Below are 16,478 nucleotides of genomic sequence, written 5' to 3'. Positions count from 1 at the left end.
ACTAAAGAGGCCTTTCTACTGACTCTGAAAAACACCAAAAGAAAGATGCCCAGGGTCCCTGCTCATCTGCCTGAACGTGCCTTAGGCATGCTGCAAGGAGGCATGAGGACTGCAGATGTGGCCAGGGCAATAAATTGCAATGTCCGTACTGTGAGACGCCTAAGACAGCACTACAGGGAGACAGGACGGACAGCTGATCGTCCTCGCAGTGGCAGACCACGTGTAACAACACCTGCACAGGATCGGTACATCCGAACATCACACCTGCGGGACAGGTACAGGATGGCAACAACAACTGCCCGAGTTACACCAGGAACGCACAATCCCTCCATCAGTGCTCAGACTGTCCGCAATAGGCTGAGAGAGGCTGGACTGAGGGCTTGTAGGCCTGTTGTAAATCAGGTCCTCACCAGACATCACCGCCAACAACGTCGCCTATGGGCACATACCCACCGTCGCTGGACCCAGACAGGACTGGCAAAAAGTGCTCTTCACTGACGAGTCGCGGTTTTGTCTCACCAGGGGTGATGGTCGGATTTGCGTTTATCGTCGAAGGAATGAGCGTTACACCGGGGCCTGTACTCTGGAGCGGGATCGATTTGGAGGTGGAGGGTCCGTCATGGTCTGGGGCGGTGTGTCACAGCATCATCGGACTGAGCTTGTTGTCATTGCAGGCAATCTCAACGCTGTGCGTTACAGGGAAGACATCCTCCTCCCTCATGTGGTACCCTTCCTGCAGGCTCATTCTGACATGACCCTCCAGCATGACAATGCCACCAGCCATACTGCTAGTTCTGTGCGTGATTTCCTGCAAGACAGGAATGTCAGTGTTCTGCCATGGCCAGCGAAGAGCCCGGATCTCAATCCCATTGAGCACGTTTGGGACCTGTTGGATCGGAGGGTGAGGGCTAAGGCCATTCCCCCCAGAAATGTCCGGGAACTTGCAGGTGCCTTGGTGGAAGAGTGGGGTAACATCTCACAGCAAGAACTGGCAAATCTGATGCAGTCCATGAGGAGGAGATGCACCGCAGTACTTAATGCAGCTGGTGGCCACACCAGATACTGACTGTTACTTTTGATTTTGACTCCCCCCTTTGTTCAGGGACACATTATTCAATTTCTGTTAGTCACATGTCTGTGGAACTTGTTCAGTTTATGTCTCAGTTGTTGAATCTTGTTATGTTCATACAAATATTTACACATGTTAAGTTTGCTGAAAATAAACGCAGTTGACAGTAAGAGGGCGTTTCTTTTTTTGCTGAGTTTATATGGTTCAGTCTCAACTCTGTGTCTGTTTTTTGTTCTTCCAAGAGAACAACCTTCCATGGTGAGTGCTGATGGTTGCTGATGTGTGTTTTTAGTCCAACTCATCATAAAGGCGTTCGACATGCTGTATTTTTGTTGTTGTTGACAAAAAACATTTGGACAAATGGATGGATTTTCTTCCCATAATTTATAAAACATGAAAGTTAAATTGTTCAGTGAAGCAGTGAATACCCCCTACCCACCACTCCATGTTGAACATACTGTTTATTTCTGATTCTCTGACTGACAAGACATGTTTTCTTGTTCTGTTTCAGAACTCGAGGCGAAGGAGGCGTGTGATTGGCTACGAGCGGCAGGATTCCCCCAATACGCTCAGCTCTTTGAAGGTAATAAACTCAATAACACACCAGAACAATGCAACACTGGCACTGGCACTGGCACGCACGCACGCACACACACACACACACACACACACACACACACACACACACACACACACACACACACACACACACACACACACACACACACACACACACACACACACACACACACACACACACACACACACACACACACACACACACACACACACACACACACACACACACACACAGTTGTCTGTCAGTTCCCCTCTCCAGCCATGTATTATTGTCTGAGAGAATGGTTTGATCATAACAGACACATTATAATAAGGTAATAAAGTCATAATAGACCAACTATAAAACAAATATGGCAGTTTTATTTTGAAATGTAACGTCTGTTGTGAAATGAGTTGCTGTTGATTTTAACTTTGATGTAGAGTTTCTATATGAGGAGTGAATCATCTGGCATAGTCTGGCTTCCTCTTACACTGCCCTGCCCTACCCAACCCAACCCTGTCCCCTGTTGAGTCCTTTCCTCTCCTCTCATGTCCTCTCCTCTCATGTCCTATCCTCTCCTCTCATGTCATGTCCTATCCTCTCCTCTCATGTCCTATCCTCTCCTCTCATGTCCTCTTCTCTCATGTCCTCTCCTCTCATGTCCTATCCTCTCCTCTTGTCCTATCCTCTCCTCTCATGTCCTACCCTCTCCTCTCCTCTCATGTCCTCTCCTCTCATGTCCTCTCCTCTCATGTCCTATCCTCTCCTCTTGTCCTATCCTCTCCTCTCATGTCCTACCCTCTCCTCTCCTCTCATGTCCTCTCCTCTCATGTCCTATTCGCTCCTCTCATTTCCTCTCCTACATTCTCATATCCTCTCCCCTCATGTCCTCTCCTCTCGTCTTATGTCCTCTCCTCTCATGTCCTCTCCTCTTATGTCCTCTCCTCTCCTCAAGTCCTCTCCTTTCCGCTCATGTCCTCTCCCCTCATGTCCTCTCCTTTCCTCTCATGTCCTCTCCCCTCATGTCCTCTCCCCTCATGTCCTCTCTTCTCATGTCCTCTCTTCTCATGTCCTCTCCTCTCATGTCCTCTCCCCTCATGTCCTCTCTTCTCATGTCCTCTCCTCTTATGTCCTCTCCTCTCATGTCCTCTCCTCTCCTCTTATGTCCTCTCCTTTCCTCTCCCCTCATGTCCTCTCATGTCCTCTCCTCTCATGTCCTCTCCTCTCATGTCCTCTCCTCTCATGTCCTCTCCTCTCATGTCCTCTCCTCTCATGTCCTCTCCTCTCCTCTCATGTCCTCTCCTCTCCTGTACCCTCCTCTCCTCTCATGTCCTCTCCTTTCCTCTTAGGTCCTCTCCTCTCCTCTCATGTCCCCTCCTCTCATGTCCTCTCCTCTGGCAGTTTCATTTACACAGCTGTCCTCAGGAGACTCAGAGGCTACGGCTCCTTTCAACTCACTCAGGACTGGAGAGAGGGAGGGAGGGAGGGAGGAGGGAGGGAGGAGGGAGGGAGGGAGGGAGGGAGGGAGGGAGGGAGGGAGGGAGGGAGGGAAGGAAGGAGACAGAGAGGCAGGGGGACTGCAGAAAGAGAGAAAGAGAAAGCCTCGGCTGGGCTTTGGTCTGGGTAGTTCCTGGCTAGAGTTACTACCCAAACATGTCCAGCACACTAAAACAAAGAGGTCATGGGAAAAAGTTTTATCATCATGGTTTAGAAGCAGCCAGCTTTCCTCACTCCTACTCCCCTCTCCTCCTCACCCCTGCTCCCCTCCTCCTCACCCATCTGCCCCCTCTTCTCCCCAGCACCCTCGGTGCTCGAGGTCTTTTGAAGTGAGAGGGTGTAATGAATCTCTTGTTGACAGGGATTGTAGCGCGTTGTAAAGGAGACACGCTGACACCAGCCCTCTCTCTGTGTGTTTGTGTGTGTTTGTATGTGCGATTGTATCAGTGTGTATTGAAAGCCGCAGATACAGTCTCCACTGCTATCCACATTCTGTCCCCCTGTATTCAGCTCCATACAGCCTGCTCACTAAAGGAAACAATGTTTACGTGAATATTGAGTATAAAGTAACTGCATTTTGAAACCATTTCACAATTCCTGCCGGCTGCAGCTCCCCGACCCAGATCTGTCTGAGTGTATTCTGATATCTGTGTTTCTCCTTATGTGACAAACCATGCAGCGGTGCTTTTCATAAAACAGTTAATGATTCCACATGAATGCAGTGGAATGTAATATGGAGGGTCTGGAGTGAATCTGTGCCTGTGTCCCAAATGGCACCCTATTGCCTACATAGTGGACTATGGGCCCTGGTCATATAACAGGAGGCCAATACCCAGAGATAGATGTAATGCTGCTCAATGGCGTTATTTGGTCTCTCTCTCTCTCTCTCTCTCTCTCTCTCTCTCTCTCTCTCTCTCTCTCTCTCTCTCTCTCTCTCTCTCTCTCTCTCTCTCTCTCTCTCTCTCTCTCTCTCTCTCTCTCTCTCTCTCTCTCTCTCTCTCTCTCTCTCTCTCTCTCTCTCTCTCTCTCTCTCTCTCTCTCTCTCTCTCCTCTCTCTCTCTCTCTCTCTCTCTCTCTCTCTCTCTCTTCTCTCTCTCTCTCTCTCTCTCTCTCTCTCTCTCTCTCTCTCTCTCTCTCTCTCTCTCTCTCTCTCTCTCTCTCTCTCTCTCTCTCTCTCTCTCTCTCTCTCTCTCTGAGTTAAAAAGTGAAGCTGCTTCTGATCTGCCACGTGTTTCCAGCCTGCCTGCTGCCCTATTAAGGAGCTAGATAACTACTGAGAGGAGAAAATGACAGAACTTTTAAAAGTTGTATCTTTAATCTAAGAGCAGCATTTAATCTGTTTCCTTCTCCTCAGACTCTCAGTTCCCCATTGACATCTCTCCTGTAAAGAAAGACCATTACTTTCTGGACAAAGACCTGGTGGAACCTCTCTGCAGGTGAGTGGATTAAACCTGGTTGGATTTTCCATACTGCTTCCATACCAATTGCAGTGTCATTCAGTTGACGTTGAATGTGTGAGATTGTATGTCAGTCAGTAAGGTAACAACAGAGAGAGCTGAGTGTTTGAGCCTCAGGGAAGTGAAATGGATCTACACCGCTTAAACTGACAGAGCGATAATCACTGTGAACAACAAGCACCTCACGCATCTAGGAGTCCTTTACTAGACAGACGTCACAGAAATCTCACACTAACGTTACCCAGCCACCAGAAGAAAACAACAACACAACAGATTAGCCAACGTGGCAGACCAGAGGGGTACACTACAAAGTAAGATCAATGCGTTAGCCAGCTAACTTAAATATTGTGAAATAACTTATGGAAAGATAAACTTGAAATGGGCATGGTCTAATCGACTCAACAACCAAAAACACATAAATAAGTTAAACTTTCTTAATGAACCAGAAAATCAATAGTTATTTCTGGTTGTTTATCTGGCAAACTCACTGATCCTGCTTTGTAGGATACCCCTCTGGGCCCGTTTTTAAACCTGCTTCTGTCTGGCAAGACTAGTAGTCAAGTTCAACCTCACCATTGTTTCCCCTTTGCTATGCCAAGACATTAACTGTCTCTGATTGGGTTCAAAACAGCCCTTTAGTTCCCCATGTTGCCCTATATTGCTATGGAAACTTCCCCCAGAGACTGTCAGCAGAGAGAAGGGCTTAGTCCGAAATGGCACCCTATTCCTTATATAGTGCACTACTTTTGTCCAGGGCCCATAGGAATTTTGTCAAAATAGTGCACTATATAGGGAATAGGGTGCTATTTGGGATGACGCCAAGGTAGGAGGAGGGAAAGGGCTGCCTTTACAGCCTAACACACTGTGACTCTAAACAACCCTTAAGCAACTCATCTACATTCCAAACTAGCCCTGGAGACAATGCCTCCCAGCTCCTACCTCCCAGTGACTCGGTCTCCCTGTGAGTGTCACCCCCATACACCATCCCTGACTCCTCAGCTTCTTTATGGTCACCTGGAGCCAGGGGAGACTGGTAAACATGCTGTCTGCCTGTCACTGTGTGGTGAGCAGAGTAACACTTCCTCCCTTCACACTGACCATGGGGCTGAGAGGAACAGATAGATACAGTATGTCACGCTCTCCACTGATGTTTTCTCTGTGATCCCTGGTTATTCAGGCTCTATTATGCTCTATAGTCAAAGCTTTTTAGTCTTTAGGAGTTAGGGGCCCTCAACACTCTCTATAGGCTCTACACGCTCCAACAGCTTCTGTAAGGACCATGGGAACTAACCTAGGCTGCGTCTGAAATGGCAACCCTATAGTGCCATACGTTTGACTAGAGCTCTATGGGCTCTGGTCAAAAGTAGTGTACTATATAGGGAAAAGGGTACCATTTCGGACAAAGACCTCCAGCCCTACTGTATCCTGTTGGCTTCAGAGCAGCAGGAGGGGGCTAGAGGCTAGCCTCTTCTAACTCTGCTACATCTGAAAGGGAAAAGGGGATACTTAGTCAGTTGTACAACTGAATGCATTCAACTGAAATGTGTCTTCCGCATTTAACCCAACCCCTCTGAATCAGAGAGGTGCGGAGGGCTGCCTTAATCGACATCCACGTCTTTGGCTTTTTACTGTCACAGAATCCACATAAACCCTGCATGGGACAATATCTAGAGTGGTAAAACGTTACATCTGTCACACCGTACATCTTCTGTTGAGCGCCATTTTCCTGGCGAGGATTGGTTAGGAATGTGTCGTCATGTTTTCCTCTCGTGCTGTTGTTGTTGTCGTTGTTGCTTTAGGCAGGGCAGCTTATTGGCCTGAGTGTCTCTGCCTTATTTACCACTGCAATAGGCCAGCCTCCCCTACTCTCAGCCAGCTAGCTGTCCCACAGACCCCTACTCTCCTACTCTCTGACTGCGTCCCAAATGGCACCCTATTCCCTATATTGTGCAGTACTTTTGACCGTAGTGCACTATATAGGGAATAGGATGCCATTTGGGACATAGGCACAACCTCTGACTGTTTTACTGTTCATGGGGTATATTGTAAATGCCCATTGTTACATTGTTACTCTAGCAACTTGTGGGTGGGATTGAATTTAAACCAACTCTAACAGTTATGGAGCTGTTTAGAGCTGGTTAGCCCAGAAAATTCCAACAGGGACTTAGTTTGCTGTGCGTTTATGAACTCTATGGATAGAAGGAGAGAGTGACTAAGCGGGAGCAGGAACAGGAAGTCTGTGTGCAGCTGGAGAAGCAGCAGAGACTAGTCCATTAGGTGTGAATGGAGAATCTCTGTGAACCACAGGCGAATAGACCAATGACTACCACAGCAGGCTACCCTCAGCGCCTCAGCAGTCTTCACCAATTAGGTCCCTGTCAGGGAGAGAGAGGCCAGAAGCAGATAGACAGCCAGGGAGATAGAGAGAGAGAGGCCAGAGCATCTGTCCATTAAGTTATTAGCCACAGTTACCAGGCATGATTAGGTTTGGGCTGCCCTGGCTGTGTAGTCGTCAGCCCCACAGTCATTTAGCTCCTGGACTGGAGAACAGATCTAACTACGCTGGCTGACTGTGTCTATTCCTGGTGACTTCTCTCGGAGTGAAGGATGAACTCTGAGAATGTTATTGTTTACATCCATCTGGCTTGTTTCTCTTCCAGACGACTCAACACCTTGAACAAGGTTGCCTCTATGAAAATAGACGTCAACCTTCCTAAGAAAAAGGTAAGTAGAGGTTTTAATTATTATATTATTATATATTATGACCGTTATGATCCTGTTCAGTTGCGATAAACAGCTTTAGTCAATGCAAGGATACTATGTATACCTTTCTAAGGTATTATGGTAATAAATACTGAGGATATCGGCCAACACAAAACTACTCCTCCTCTTAGCCCTCTATTCTTCCATCCCTCTATCCTTCCATCCCTCTAACTCAGATCCTGTGATATGTGAGATGTGTCCATTGTTGTATTCCCTAAAGGATGTACTACTTTTGACCAGTGCCCTGGTCAAAAGTACTGCACTATAAGGAATAGGGTGCCATTTGGGATGCATCCAACACCTCTGTTGTTTCATCTTCCTTCAGTGTGGAGGGAAGCCCCTCTAGGCTTCAGGATGTTTCCTATTGGTTTATTTATGGCTGTAGAACCTGATAAGTGATGTTAAATCATCATGATTATGTGATCGATATAGAACTGTAATGTGATTATAACTGAACAGACACATCCTCTGTCTCCGTTGTTTACTTTTAGGAAAAAAACACAGATGACATTTGTCTCTCCTTCCTGGAACAGATACAGATACAGACAGGCTGTGATGATACACCGTCACAGATCTCACAACCAAAATATCTAGATACAGCTGTCCCATCAGCTTATAACTAGAACCAATCATTCTGATTGTCTTGTTACCATGTGTTGATAACAGTGTACTGACAGCGCTATGTGTCTACTCCCTTCCTGTGTCCAGAGTGAAGACTCGGATGAGTGTGTTTATGTAACTTTTAACTGGTTTCGATTTCTACCTGACTAGGTGATCATGTGTTGATAATTGATTTTGTGTTGTCTTCCTGTGTATTCAGAGTGAAGACTCTGATGAGGAGGACCTGTTTGCCATCAGTGACAGATGGACGTTTGAGTGTACGAGCCGCCGCTGGTCCAGACTAAAGGGGGAGGGGCAGAGTCCCAGGGAATGGGAGGGGCGGGGCCTGCGGACCACCACCAGTAGTGAGAGTGTTCTAACTGACCTCAGTGAACCAGATGTCTCATCTCTCCACAGTGAGAGCAGTGGGGGGAGTGGCCAACAAGCCGTGAGCACAGAGGACTCAGACTGTTCTAACCGGAACAACTCCGACTCTGCAGCCATGCCTGAACCTGACTCCACATCCCTTAACCTGCCACAACTCCCTAAGCACCTCCCTTACTACGGCTCGCTGCCTGCCAAAAACGGCCGCGCCAGACAGACCCGTGCCAAGGACTTCCTGCACCGCATGGAGACGCTACGTTCCCGGGGCACGCTGGGTAGGGGGAGGAGCAAGATGCTGGTGATCAGCGCTCCGGTACTGCAGACAGAGCCGCAGGCCCTGAAGACGCTGCGCTGCATGGAGATCACCAATGGGGACGGGTCGGGGGCGGTGGAGGTACCCACTGGGGGACCAACCCTAGGGCTAATCCCCCAGTGCCCCTCCAGCAGCGAGGGCAGCCACTCCAGTGGCAGCACCGTCTCCTCCCCCAGTCTGAAGGAGAGGAAGCCCCACTCCCAGCGGACAGACCGGTCTGACGCCAAGCGCAGTGGCATGTATCTGGAGGACTTGGCCGTGTTCTCCAGCCTGCAGCAGAACAGTGGCGTGGCCCAGGGGAAGAGGGGCGTGGCCGAACACAATCGGCGTAACGAGTTCCGCTCCTACGAGGACCTGGTGGTCCACATCCCCAAAGACCACAAGCCTGGCACCTTCCCCAAGGCCCTGTCCATAGAGAGCCTCTCCCCCACCCTGAGGGCCTCCGTCCCCTGTCACAGCGATAGCGTCAACTCCCTGGAGCCCCAGTCCAACCCCTACCCCCACCCTAACTCAAACCCCAGGGAGTTCCACCACCGCCCGGTCACCCAGTGCTGCCCGCGGGGCAGTAGGATCAGTGTGTACGACAACGTCCCTGGGTCTCACCTCTATGCCTCTACTGGAGACCTGCTGGACCTGGAGAAGGAAGACCTGTTCCCCCACCTGGATGACATCCTGCAGCACGTCAACGGTCTGCAGCAGATAGTGGACCACTGGTCCAAGAACATGCTGCCCTCTGCAGGCCTGGATGGACAGGGGATCCAGCCTGCAGGTCTGCAGTCCTCCAGCCAGATCACACTGGACTTTGAGGGGACGTCTGTTCTGGAGGGACAGAGCACATCCAGTGACGGGGACAGAGACGGTGTGTCCCTCAATGAGACTCACTGTACAGGACACAGAGAGAGGAGGGACTCAGGGGTGGGAGCATCACTAACCAGACCCAACCGGTAAGAATCATAGTCCTCAAATTCTTATTAACATCTCAGTGTTTAGTTCCCTGTAGAAATCATTATCCTGTTGTTATTTCCATACTGATAGTGCTAAATACTTACTCAAAACATCCGTCTTTTAGAGGTGAAGTCTAGTGAATGATTTGTGGCCAGTTTCAGTAGTTTTGATACATTTACAAATCTTCAAGTTGACATCATTGTCCAAGCTTGCATCCCAAATGGCACTCTATTCCCTACATAATGCACATTTTCCCTGCATACTGCCCTATGGGGATCTGGTCAAAAGTACTGCACTATATAGGGAATAGGGTGCAATTTGGAATGTATTCTAACTGTTGTCCTCTCTCTCTCTGGCTTTAGTCTGCGATGGCCCAGCTTCCAGATGTCCAACCGGCTCAGCCACTCAGTGGCCTCGCTCCAGATCACCAACCAATCAGCAGGCCAGCTCAGCCTGCTGCAGAAGTTCTCTCTCCTCCGCCTCACTGCCATCATGGAGAAATACTCCATGTCCAACAAACACGGATGGACCTGGTGAGTACAATCAATCAATCGATCAACCTAAGCTTGTCAAGGCTGAACTCTATTCCTGTGTGTGTGAGTAGACATGAGACGTATCCTGTGTTGTCTCTCTCTGTCAGGTCGGTTCCAAAGTTCATGAAGAGGATGAAGGTTCCAGACTACAAAGACAAGAATGTGTTTGGTGTTCCTCTGATCGTTCACGTCCAGCGCTCTGGTCAGCCCCTCCCCCTCAGCCTGCAGCAGGCCCTCCGATACCTCAGGAGCCAGTGTCTAGACCAGGTCAGTCTCTCTCTGTTAAACTGTGTTACAGCAGACTTTCATTCTCTCTCTGTTAAACTGTGTTACAGCAGACTGTCAGTCTTTCTCTGTTAAACTGTTACAGTAGACTGTCAATCTCTCTCTGTTAAACTGTGTTACAGCAGACTGTCATCTCTTTCTGTTAAACTGTGTTACAGCAGACTGTCAGTCTCTTTCTGTTAAACTGTGTTACAGCAGACTGTCAGTCTCTCTTTGTTAAACTGTGTTACAGCAGACTGTCAATCTCTCTCTGTTAAACTGTGTTACAGCAGACTGTCAGTCTTTCTCTGTTAAACTGTTACAGTAGACTGTCAATCTCTCTCTGTTAAACTGTGTTACAGCAGACTGTCATCTCTTTCTGTTAAACTGTGTTACAGCAGACTGTCAGTCTCTTTCTGTTAAACTGTGTTACAGCAGACTGTCAGTCTCTCTCTGTTAAACTGTGTTACAGCAGACTGTCAATCTCTCTCTGTTAAACTGTGTTACAGTCTGCTGTACGTCTCTCTCTGTTAAACTGTTACAGTAGACTGTCAATCTCTCTCTGTTAAACTGTGTTACAGCAGACTGTCAGTCTCTTTCTGTTAAACTGTGTTACAGCAGACTGTCAGTCTCTCTCTGTTAAACTGTGTTACAGCAGACTGCCAGTCTCTCTCTGTTAAACTGTGTTACAGCAGACTGTCAGTCTCTTTCTGTTAAACTGTGTTACAGCAGACTGTCAGTCTCTCTCTGTTAAACTGTGTTACAGCAGACTGTCATCTATTTCTGTTAAACTGTGTTACAGCAGACTGTCAGTCTCTCTCTGTTAAACTGTTACAGCAGACTGTCAGTCTCTCTCTGTAGAACTGGTCAGTCTGTCAGTGTCTAGACCAGGTCTGTCTGTCAGTCTGAATGTTCTGCTCTACTCCGTCTGAAGGTGGGTCTGTTCCGTAAGTCTGGTGTGAAGTCTCGTATCCAGGCGCTGAGGCAGATTAATGAGTTGTCTCCTGATAATGTCAGCTACGAGGACCAGTCAGCGTACGACGTAGCAGACATGGTCAAACAGTTCTTCAGAGACCTGCCTGAACCTTTACTGACCAGCAAGCTGGGAGAGACCTTCCTACACATCTACCAGTGTAAAGACTGATACACACAGGCACATACACACGCGCACATGCACGCACACCAACACACACACACACACACACACACACACACACACACACACACACACACACACACACACACACACACACACACACACACAGACAAATCATCCTTAGGTATCTCTCCATTACCCATGGTTGGATAGTTCAACCATTATCTCTGTCTCACTCTCGTTTCCTCTCTCCTCTCCTCTCTTCTCCTCTCCTGTCCTCTCCTCTCCTCCTTCTATCCCTTCCTCCCTCTCCTCCCTCCAGATGTTCCTAAGGACCAGCGGTTGCAGGCTGTGCAGACGGCCATCATGCTGATGTCAGACGAGAACAGGGAGGTGCTCCAGATGCTGCTCTGCTTCCTGTCTGATGTCACTTCCTCTGTGGAGGAGAACCAGATGACTCCCATGAACATTGCTGTGTGTCTGGCCCCATCCCTGTTCCACCTCAACATCCTGAAGAAGGACAACCTCTCACCCAGGTACACTACACACACACAGGAGACTGAAAAGATTTGGCATGGGTCCTCAGATCCTCAAAATGTTCTACAGCTGCACCATCAAGAGTATCCTGACTGGTTGCATCACCGCCTGGTACGGCAACTGCTCGGCCTCCGACCACAAGGCACTACAGAGGGTAGTGCGTACGGCCCAGTACATCACTGGGGCCAAGCTTCCTGCCATCCAATGACCTCTATACCAGGCGGTGTCAGAGGAAGGCCATAAAAATTGCCAAAGACTCCAGCCACCCTAGTCATAGACTGTTCTCTCTGCTACCGCACGGCAAGCAGTACCGGAGCGCCAAGTCTAGGTTCAAAAGACTTAACAGCTTCTACCCCCAAGTCATAAGACTCCTGAACAGCTAATCAAATGGCTACCCGGACTATTTGCATTGTCTGGCTCAGGCATCAGGGGTTCAGCTACAGTGGACTAACTAACTACAGTAGACTGGCTATCTGGTTCTGGGCTGTTTTTATTAAGAAGGTTCTGGAGTTCCAGGGTACTCTTTAAAACACTGTGTTTTATGACATCACACTGTGTACAAACAGTAACCTCTCATCCAACTATCTGTTGGAACTGATTCTTTAACGATCAAAGGGATAGCGTGCAGAGAGAGATGTTGAGATGACTGGGAGGAGGGAGAGGAGAGAGAGGGAGAGGATGGCATGGAAGGGGGAAGGAGATAGAGGGTTAGGAGCTGTGACGAGTGGGGATCTCAGCTGTATGGGGGACTCATTTTTCTAGTGGGTTGGGAGGGAGCTTAACTAGCTGTATTCAGTGGGAGAGAGGGAAGAGATTGTGTTCATTGGCACCTCGGCTGATGGACTCTGGCTGCTGTGTTAATTGTCTCGTTACCCATGATCCTCTGCTGTGTTAATAACTGTTACCCATGATCCTCAGGGCCATGCAGAGGAAGTACGCAACAGGCCGGCCCGACCAGAAGGACCTGAATGAGAACCATGCCGCAACGCAGGGACTCGCCCACATGATTATAGAGTGCAACCGACTGTTTGAGGTAATAGACCTGAATAGAATACAATAGAATACTTCATTACTAATCAACAATGTTACTAAGATGCCTTAGATATATTGGATGTCATAAAATGTTATAAGTCTCATTATAAAACATTATAAAGGCTCATACCTGCTGACAGGTAAGATATAAAGCATTATACCTTCAGCCTTTTAAGTGTTATCGAACCATTAAAAAAAAGTCATTTAGCAGACGCTCTTATCCATTGTGACCTGATCTCTGATTGATCTTTCTTCTCTGACCAATCAGATTCCTCACGAGATGGTGACTCAGTCCAGGAACTCGTACGTGGAGGCGGACCTTCACGCTCCCACCTTAGAGGAGCTCTGTAGACAGCAGGAGGAGGATGATGCGTCCTACCAGACAGAGGCCAGACCCTGCCAGACACACACAGAGACCAGACCACAGAACCTGTACCAGAGCTACATAGAGAGCAGGCTCCAGGAGCTCCTGAAGGAGGCCAGAGAGAAGGCTAAGGGCTGGGTGTCCTGCACCAGCTCAGACAACACTGAGCTCTACTGTAAGAAGGTGGGTGATGGGAACCCTTTGCGGCGGTGGCGTGTGGCGGTGGAGGTGGAGGCCCCTCCCTCGGTGGTGTTGAACCGCGTGCTGCGAGAGCGCCACCTGTGGGATGTGGACCTGCTGCAGTGGAAGGTAGCTGAGACTCTGGACAGATACACTGAGATGTTCCACTATGTCCTCAACCGCATGCCACCACACCCCAGCAGAGACTTCCTGGTCCTACGGTGAGTGTGTGGGTTTGCGTGTGCGTGTTTGTATTTAGAATTTTGAAATTTACATTTCAACTCAGAGGAAAGGTGAATCCCCAAGAGCATGTTAAATGCTATGTTTGTTGTTTCTGTAGAGCACACATCAACGTAAAGCCCTGTCTGTTCTACCTGTCTGTACTGAATGAAGCTGACTCTGTGTCTCTTTCTGTCAGGTCGTGGAGGACTGACCTTCCTAAGGGGACGTGTGCATTGGTGTGTGTGTCTGTAGAACATGAGGACTGTCCCCGGGTTGATGGGGTGAGGGCCGTGGTTCTAGAGTCTAACTACCTTCTAGAACCCTGCGGCTCTGGGAAGTCCAGACTCACTCACATCTGCAGGGTGGACCTCAAGTGAGTCCACACATACAGTGGCTTGCGAAAGTATTCACCCCCTTCACATTCTTCCTATTTTGTTGCCTTAAAACCTGGAATTAAAATGGATTTTTGGGGGGTTTGTATCATTTGATTTACACAACATGCCTACCACTTTGAAGATGCAAAATAAAAAGAATTGTGAAACAAACATGAAATAAGACAACAAAACAGAAAAATTTAGCGTGCATAACTATTCACCCCCCCAGCTGCAAGTCTCTTGGGGTATGTCTCTATAAGCTTGGCACATCTAGTCACTGGGATCTTTGCCCATTCTTCAAGCAAAACTGCTCCAGCTCCTTCAAGCTGGATGGGTTCCGCTGGTGTACAGCAATCTTTAAGTCATACCACAGATTCTCAATTAGATTGAGGTCTGGGCTTTGACTAGGCCATTCCAAGACATTTAAATGTTTCCCCTTAAACCACTCAAGTGTTGCTTTAGCAGTATGCTTAAGGTCATTGTCCTGCTGGAAGGTGAACCTCCGTCCCAGTCTCACATCTCTGGAAGACTGAAACAGGTTTAGTCAAGAATTTCCCTGTATTTAGCGCCATCCATCATTCCTTCAATTCTGACCAGTTTCCCAGTCCCTGCCAATGAAAAACATCCCCACAGCATGATGCTGCCACCACCATGCTTCACTGTCGGGACGGTGTTCTCGGGGTGATGAGAGGTGTTGGGTTTGCGCCAGACATAGCGTTTTCCTTGATGGCCAAAAAGCTCCAATTTAGTCTCATCTGACCAGAGTACCTTCTTCCATATGTTTGGGGAGTCTCCCACATGCCTTTTGGCGAACACCAAACGTGTTTGCTTATTTTTTTTCTTGAAGCAATGGCTTTTTTCTGGCCACTCTTCCGTAAAGCCCAGCTCTGTGGAGTGTACGGCTTAAAGTGGTCCTATGGACAGATACTCCAATCTCCACTGTGGAGGTTTGCAGCTCCTTCAGGGTTATCTTTGGTCTCTTTGTTGCCTCTCTGATTAATGCACTCCTTGCCTGGTCCGTGAGTGTTGGTGGGCGGCCCTCTCTTGGCAGGTTTGTTGTGGTGCCATATTCTTTCCATTCTTTAATAATGGATTTAATGGTGCTCCGTGGGATGTTCAAAGTTTCAGATCTTTTTTTATAACCCAACCCTTATCTGTACTTCTCCACAACTTTGTCCCTGACCTGTTTGGAGAGCTCCTTGGTCTTCATGGTGCCGCTTGCTTGGTGGTGCCCTTTGCTTAGTGGTGTTGCAGAATCTGGGGCCTTTCAGAACAGGTGTATATATACTGAGATTATGTGACAGATCATGTGACACTTAGATTGCACACAGGTGGACTTTATTTAACTAATTATGTAACTTCTGAAGGTAATTGGTTGCACCATATCTTATTTAGGGGCTTCCCAGCAAAGGGGGTGAATACACGCACCACTTCTCTGTTATTTATTTTGTATAATGTTTTGAAACAAGTAATTTTTTTCATTTCACTTCACCAATTTGGACTATTTTGTATATGTCCATTACATGAATTCCAAATAAAAATCAATTTAAATTACAGGTTGTAATGCAACAAAATAGGAAAAACGCCAAGGGGGATGAATACTTTTGCAAGGCACTGTAACATACCTTAGAATATACTGTACAAATAGAGTTAATTAATTTCCGAAGATTGTGTAGATTTGTGTGTGAATCTGATTGTGTTGTTGTTGTTATTGTTGTAGTTGTTGTGTTTGAACCTGACCATGTGTTGTTGTTGATCCAGGGGGAGGAGTCCAGAGTGGTACAACAAGGCCTTTGGTCACCTCTGTGCTGCTGAAGCTGCTCGCATTCGCAACTCCTTCCAACCAATCAGCACAGAGGGCCCAGAGACCAAGATCTGACATTAGAGTCTTCCATCCATAGAGCTAGACCCACCCATACCTGGAGGAAACTAGGCCCAACCTGGCCTAGCCTAGAATTACTGTAACAGAGTTGGATTTGTAACCTCACTCCCCAGCCTGAAATGTCTCCACCCGTGCTATCGAACTGCTAACTTTTCGGTAGCGTAGTTGGCTAAGACGTTGTCAAGATGCTGGTCACGTGAGATCAAGGACCAGTAAGGATTTGTGAGTGAGGAAGCACAGTGACGTCTATTACACTAGACCAAATGATGTCTGGAGCTAGACCCATCCATGCCTTCCATGGGCTGCCAACCATGTCTGGAGCTAGACCCATCCATGCCTTCCATGGGCTGCCAACCATGTCTGGAGCTAGACCCATCCATGCCTTCCATGGGCTGCCAACCATGTCT

The 16,478-nt window shown here is 48.1% G+C and overlaps 1 protein-coding gene across 8 annotated transcripts in view; it reads left to right on the top strand.

The window, feature by feature from the left end:
- Positions 1-16,112, top strand: part of LOC121565543 (stAR-related lipid transfer protein 13-like) — a 138,234-nt gene extending 122,122 nt beyond the window's left edge. For all 8 annotated transcript variants that reach the window (XM_045213679.1, XM_045213685.1, XM_041876143.2 and 5 more), the window contains 12 exons: positions 1,581-1,652; positions 4,480-4,561; positions 7,243-7,306; positions 8,166-9,586; positions 9,950-10,120; positions 10,228-10,387; positions 11,319-11,517; positions 11,803-12,016; positions 12,936-13,050; positions 13,318-13,814; positions 14,012-14,188; positions 15,951-16,112. In XM_045213679.1, the coding sequence (XP_045069614.1) occupies positions 1,581-1,652; positions 4,480-4,561; positions 7,243-7,306; positions 8,166-9,586; positions 9,950-10,120; positions 10,228-10,387; positions 11,319-11,517; positions 11,803-12,016; positions 12,936-13,050; positions 13,318-13,814; positions 14,012-14,188; positions 15,951-16,068 (3,290 nt within the window). In that variant the 3' untranslated portion in view covers positions 16,069-16,112. The remainder of the gene's footprint in view (positions 1-1,580; positions 1,653-4,479; positions 4,562-7,242; positions 7,307-8,165; positions 9,587-9,949; positions 10,121-10,227; positions 10,388-11,318; positions 11,518-11,802; positions 12,017-12,935; positions 13,051-13,317; positions 13,815-14,011; positions 14,189-15,950) is intronic.
- Positions 16,113-16,478: the final 366 nt, after the last annotated feature.

The sequence above is a fragment of the Coregonus clupeaformis genome, chromosome 5 (genome assembly GCF_020615455.1).
Source record: "Coregonus clupeaformis isolate EN_2021a chromosome 5, ASM2061545v1, whole genome shotgun sequence".
Taxonomy (NCBI): domain Eukaryota; kingdom Metazoa; phylum Chordata; class Actinopteri; order Salmoniformes; family Salmonidae; genus Coregonus; species Coregonus clupeaformis.
The sequence above is the reverse complement of the archived record's forward strand: the minus strand, read 5'-3'. Positions and strand labels throughout refer to the sequence as shown.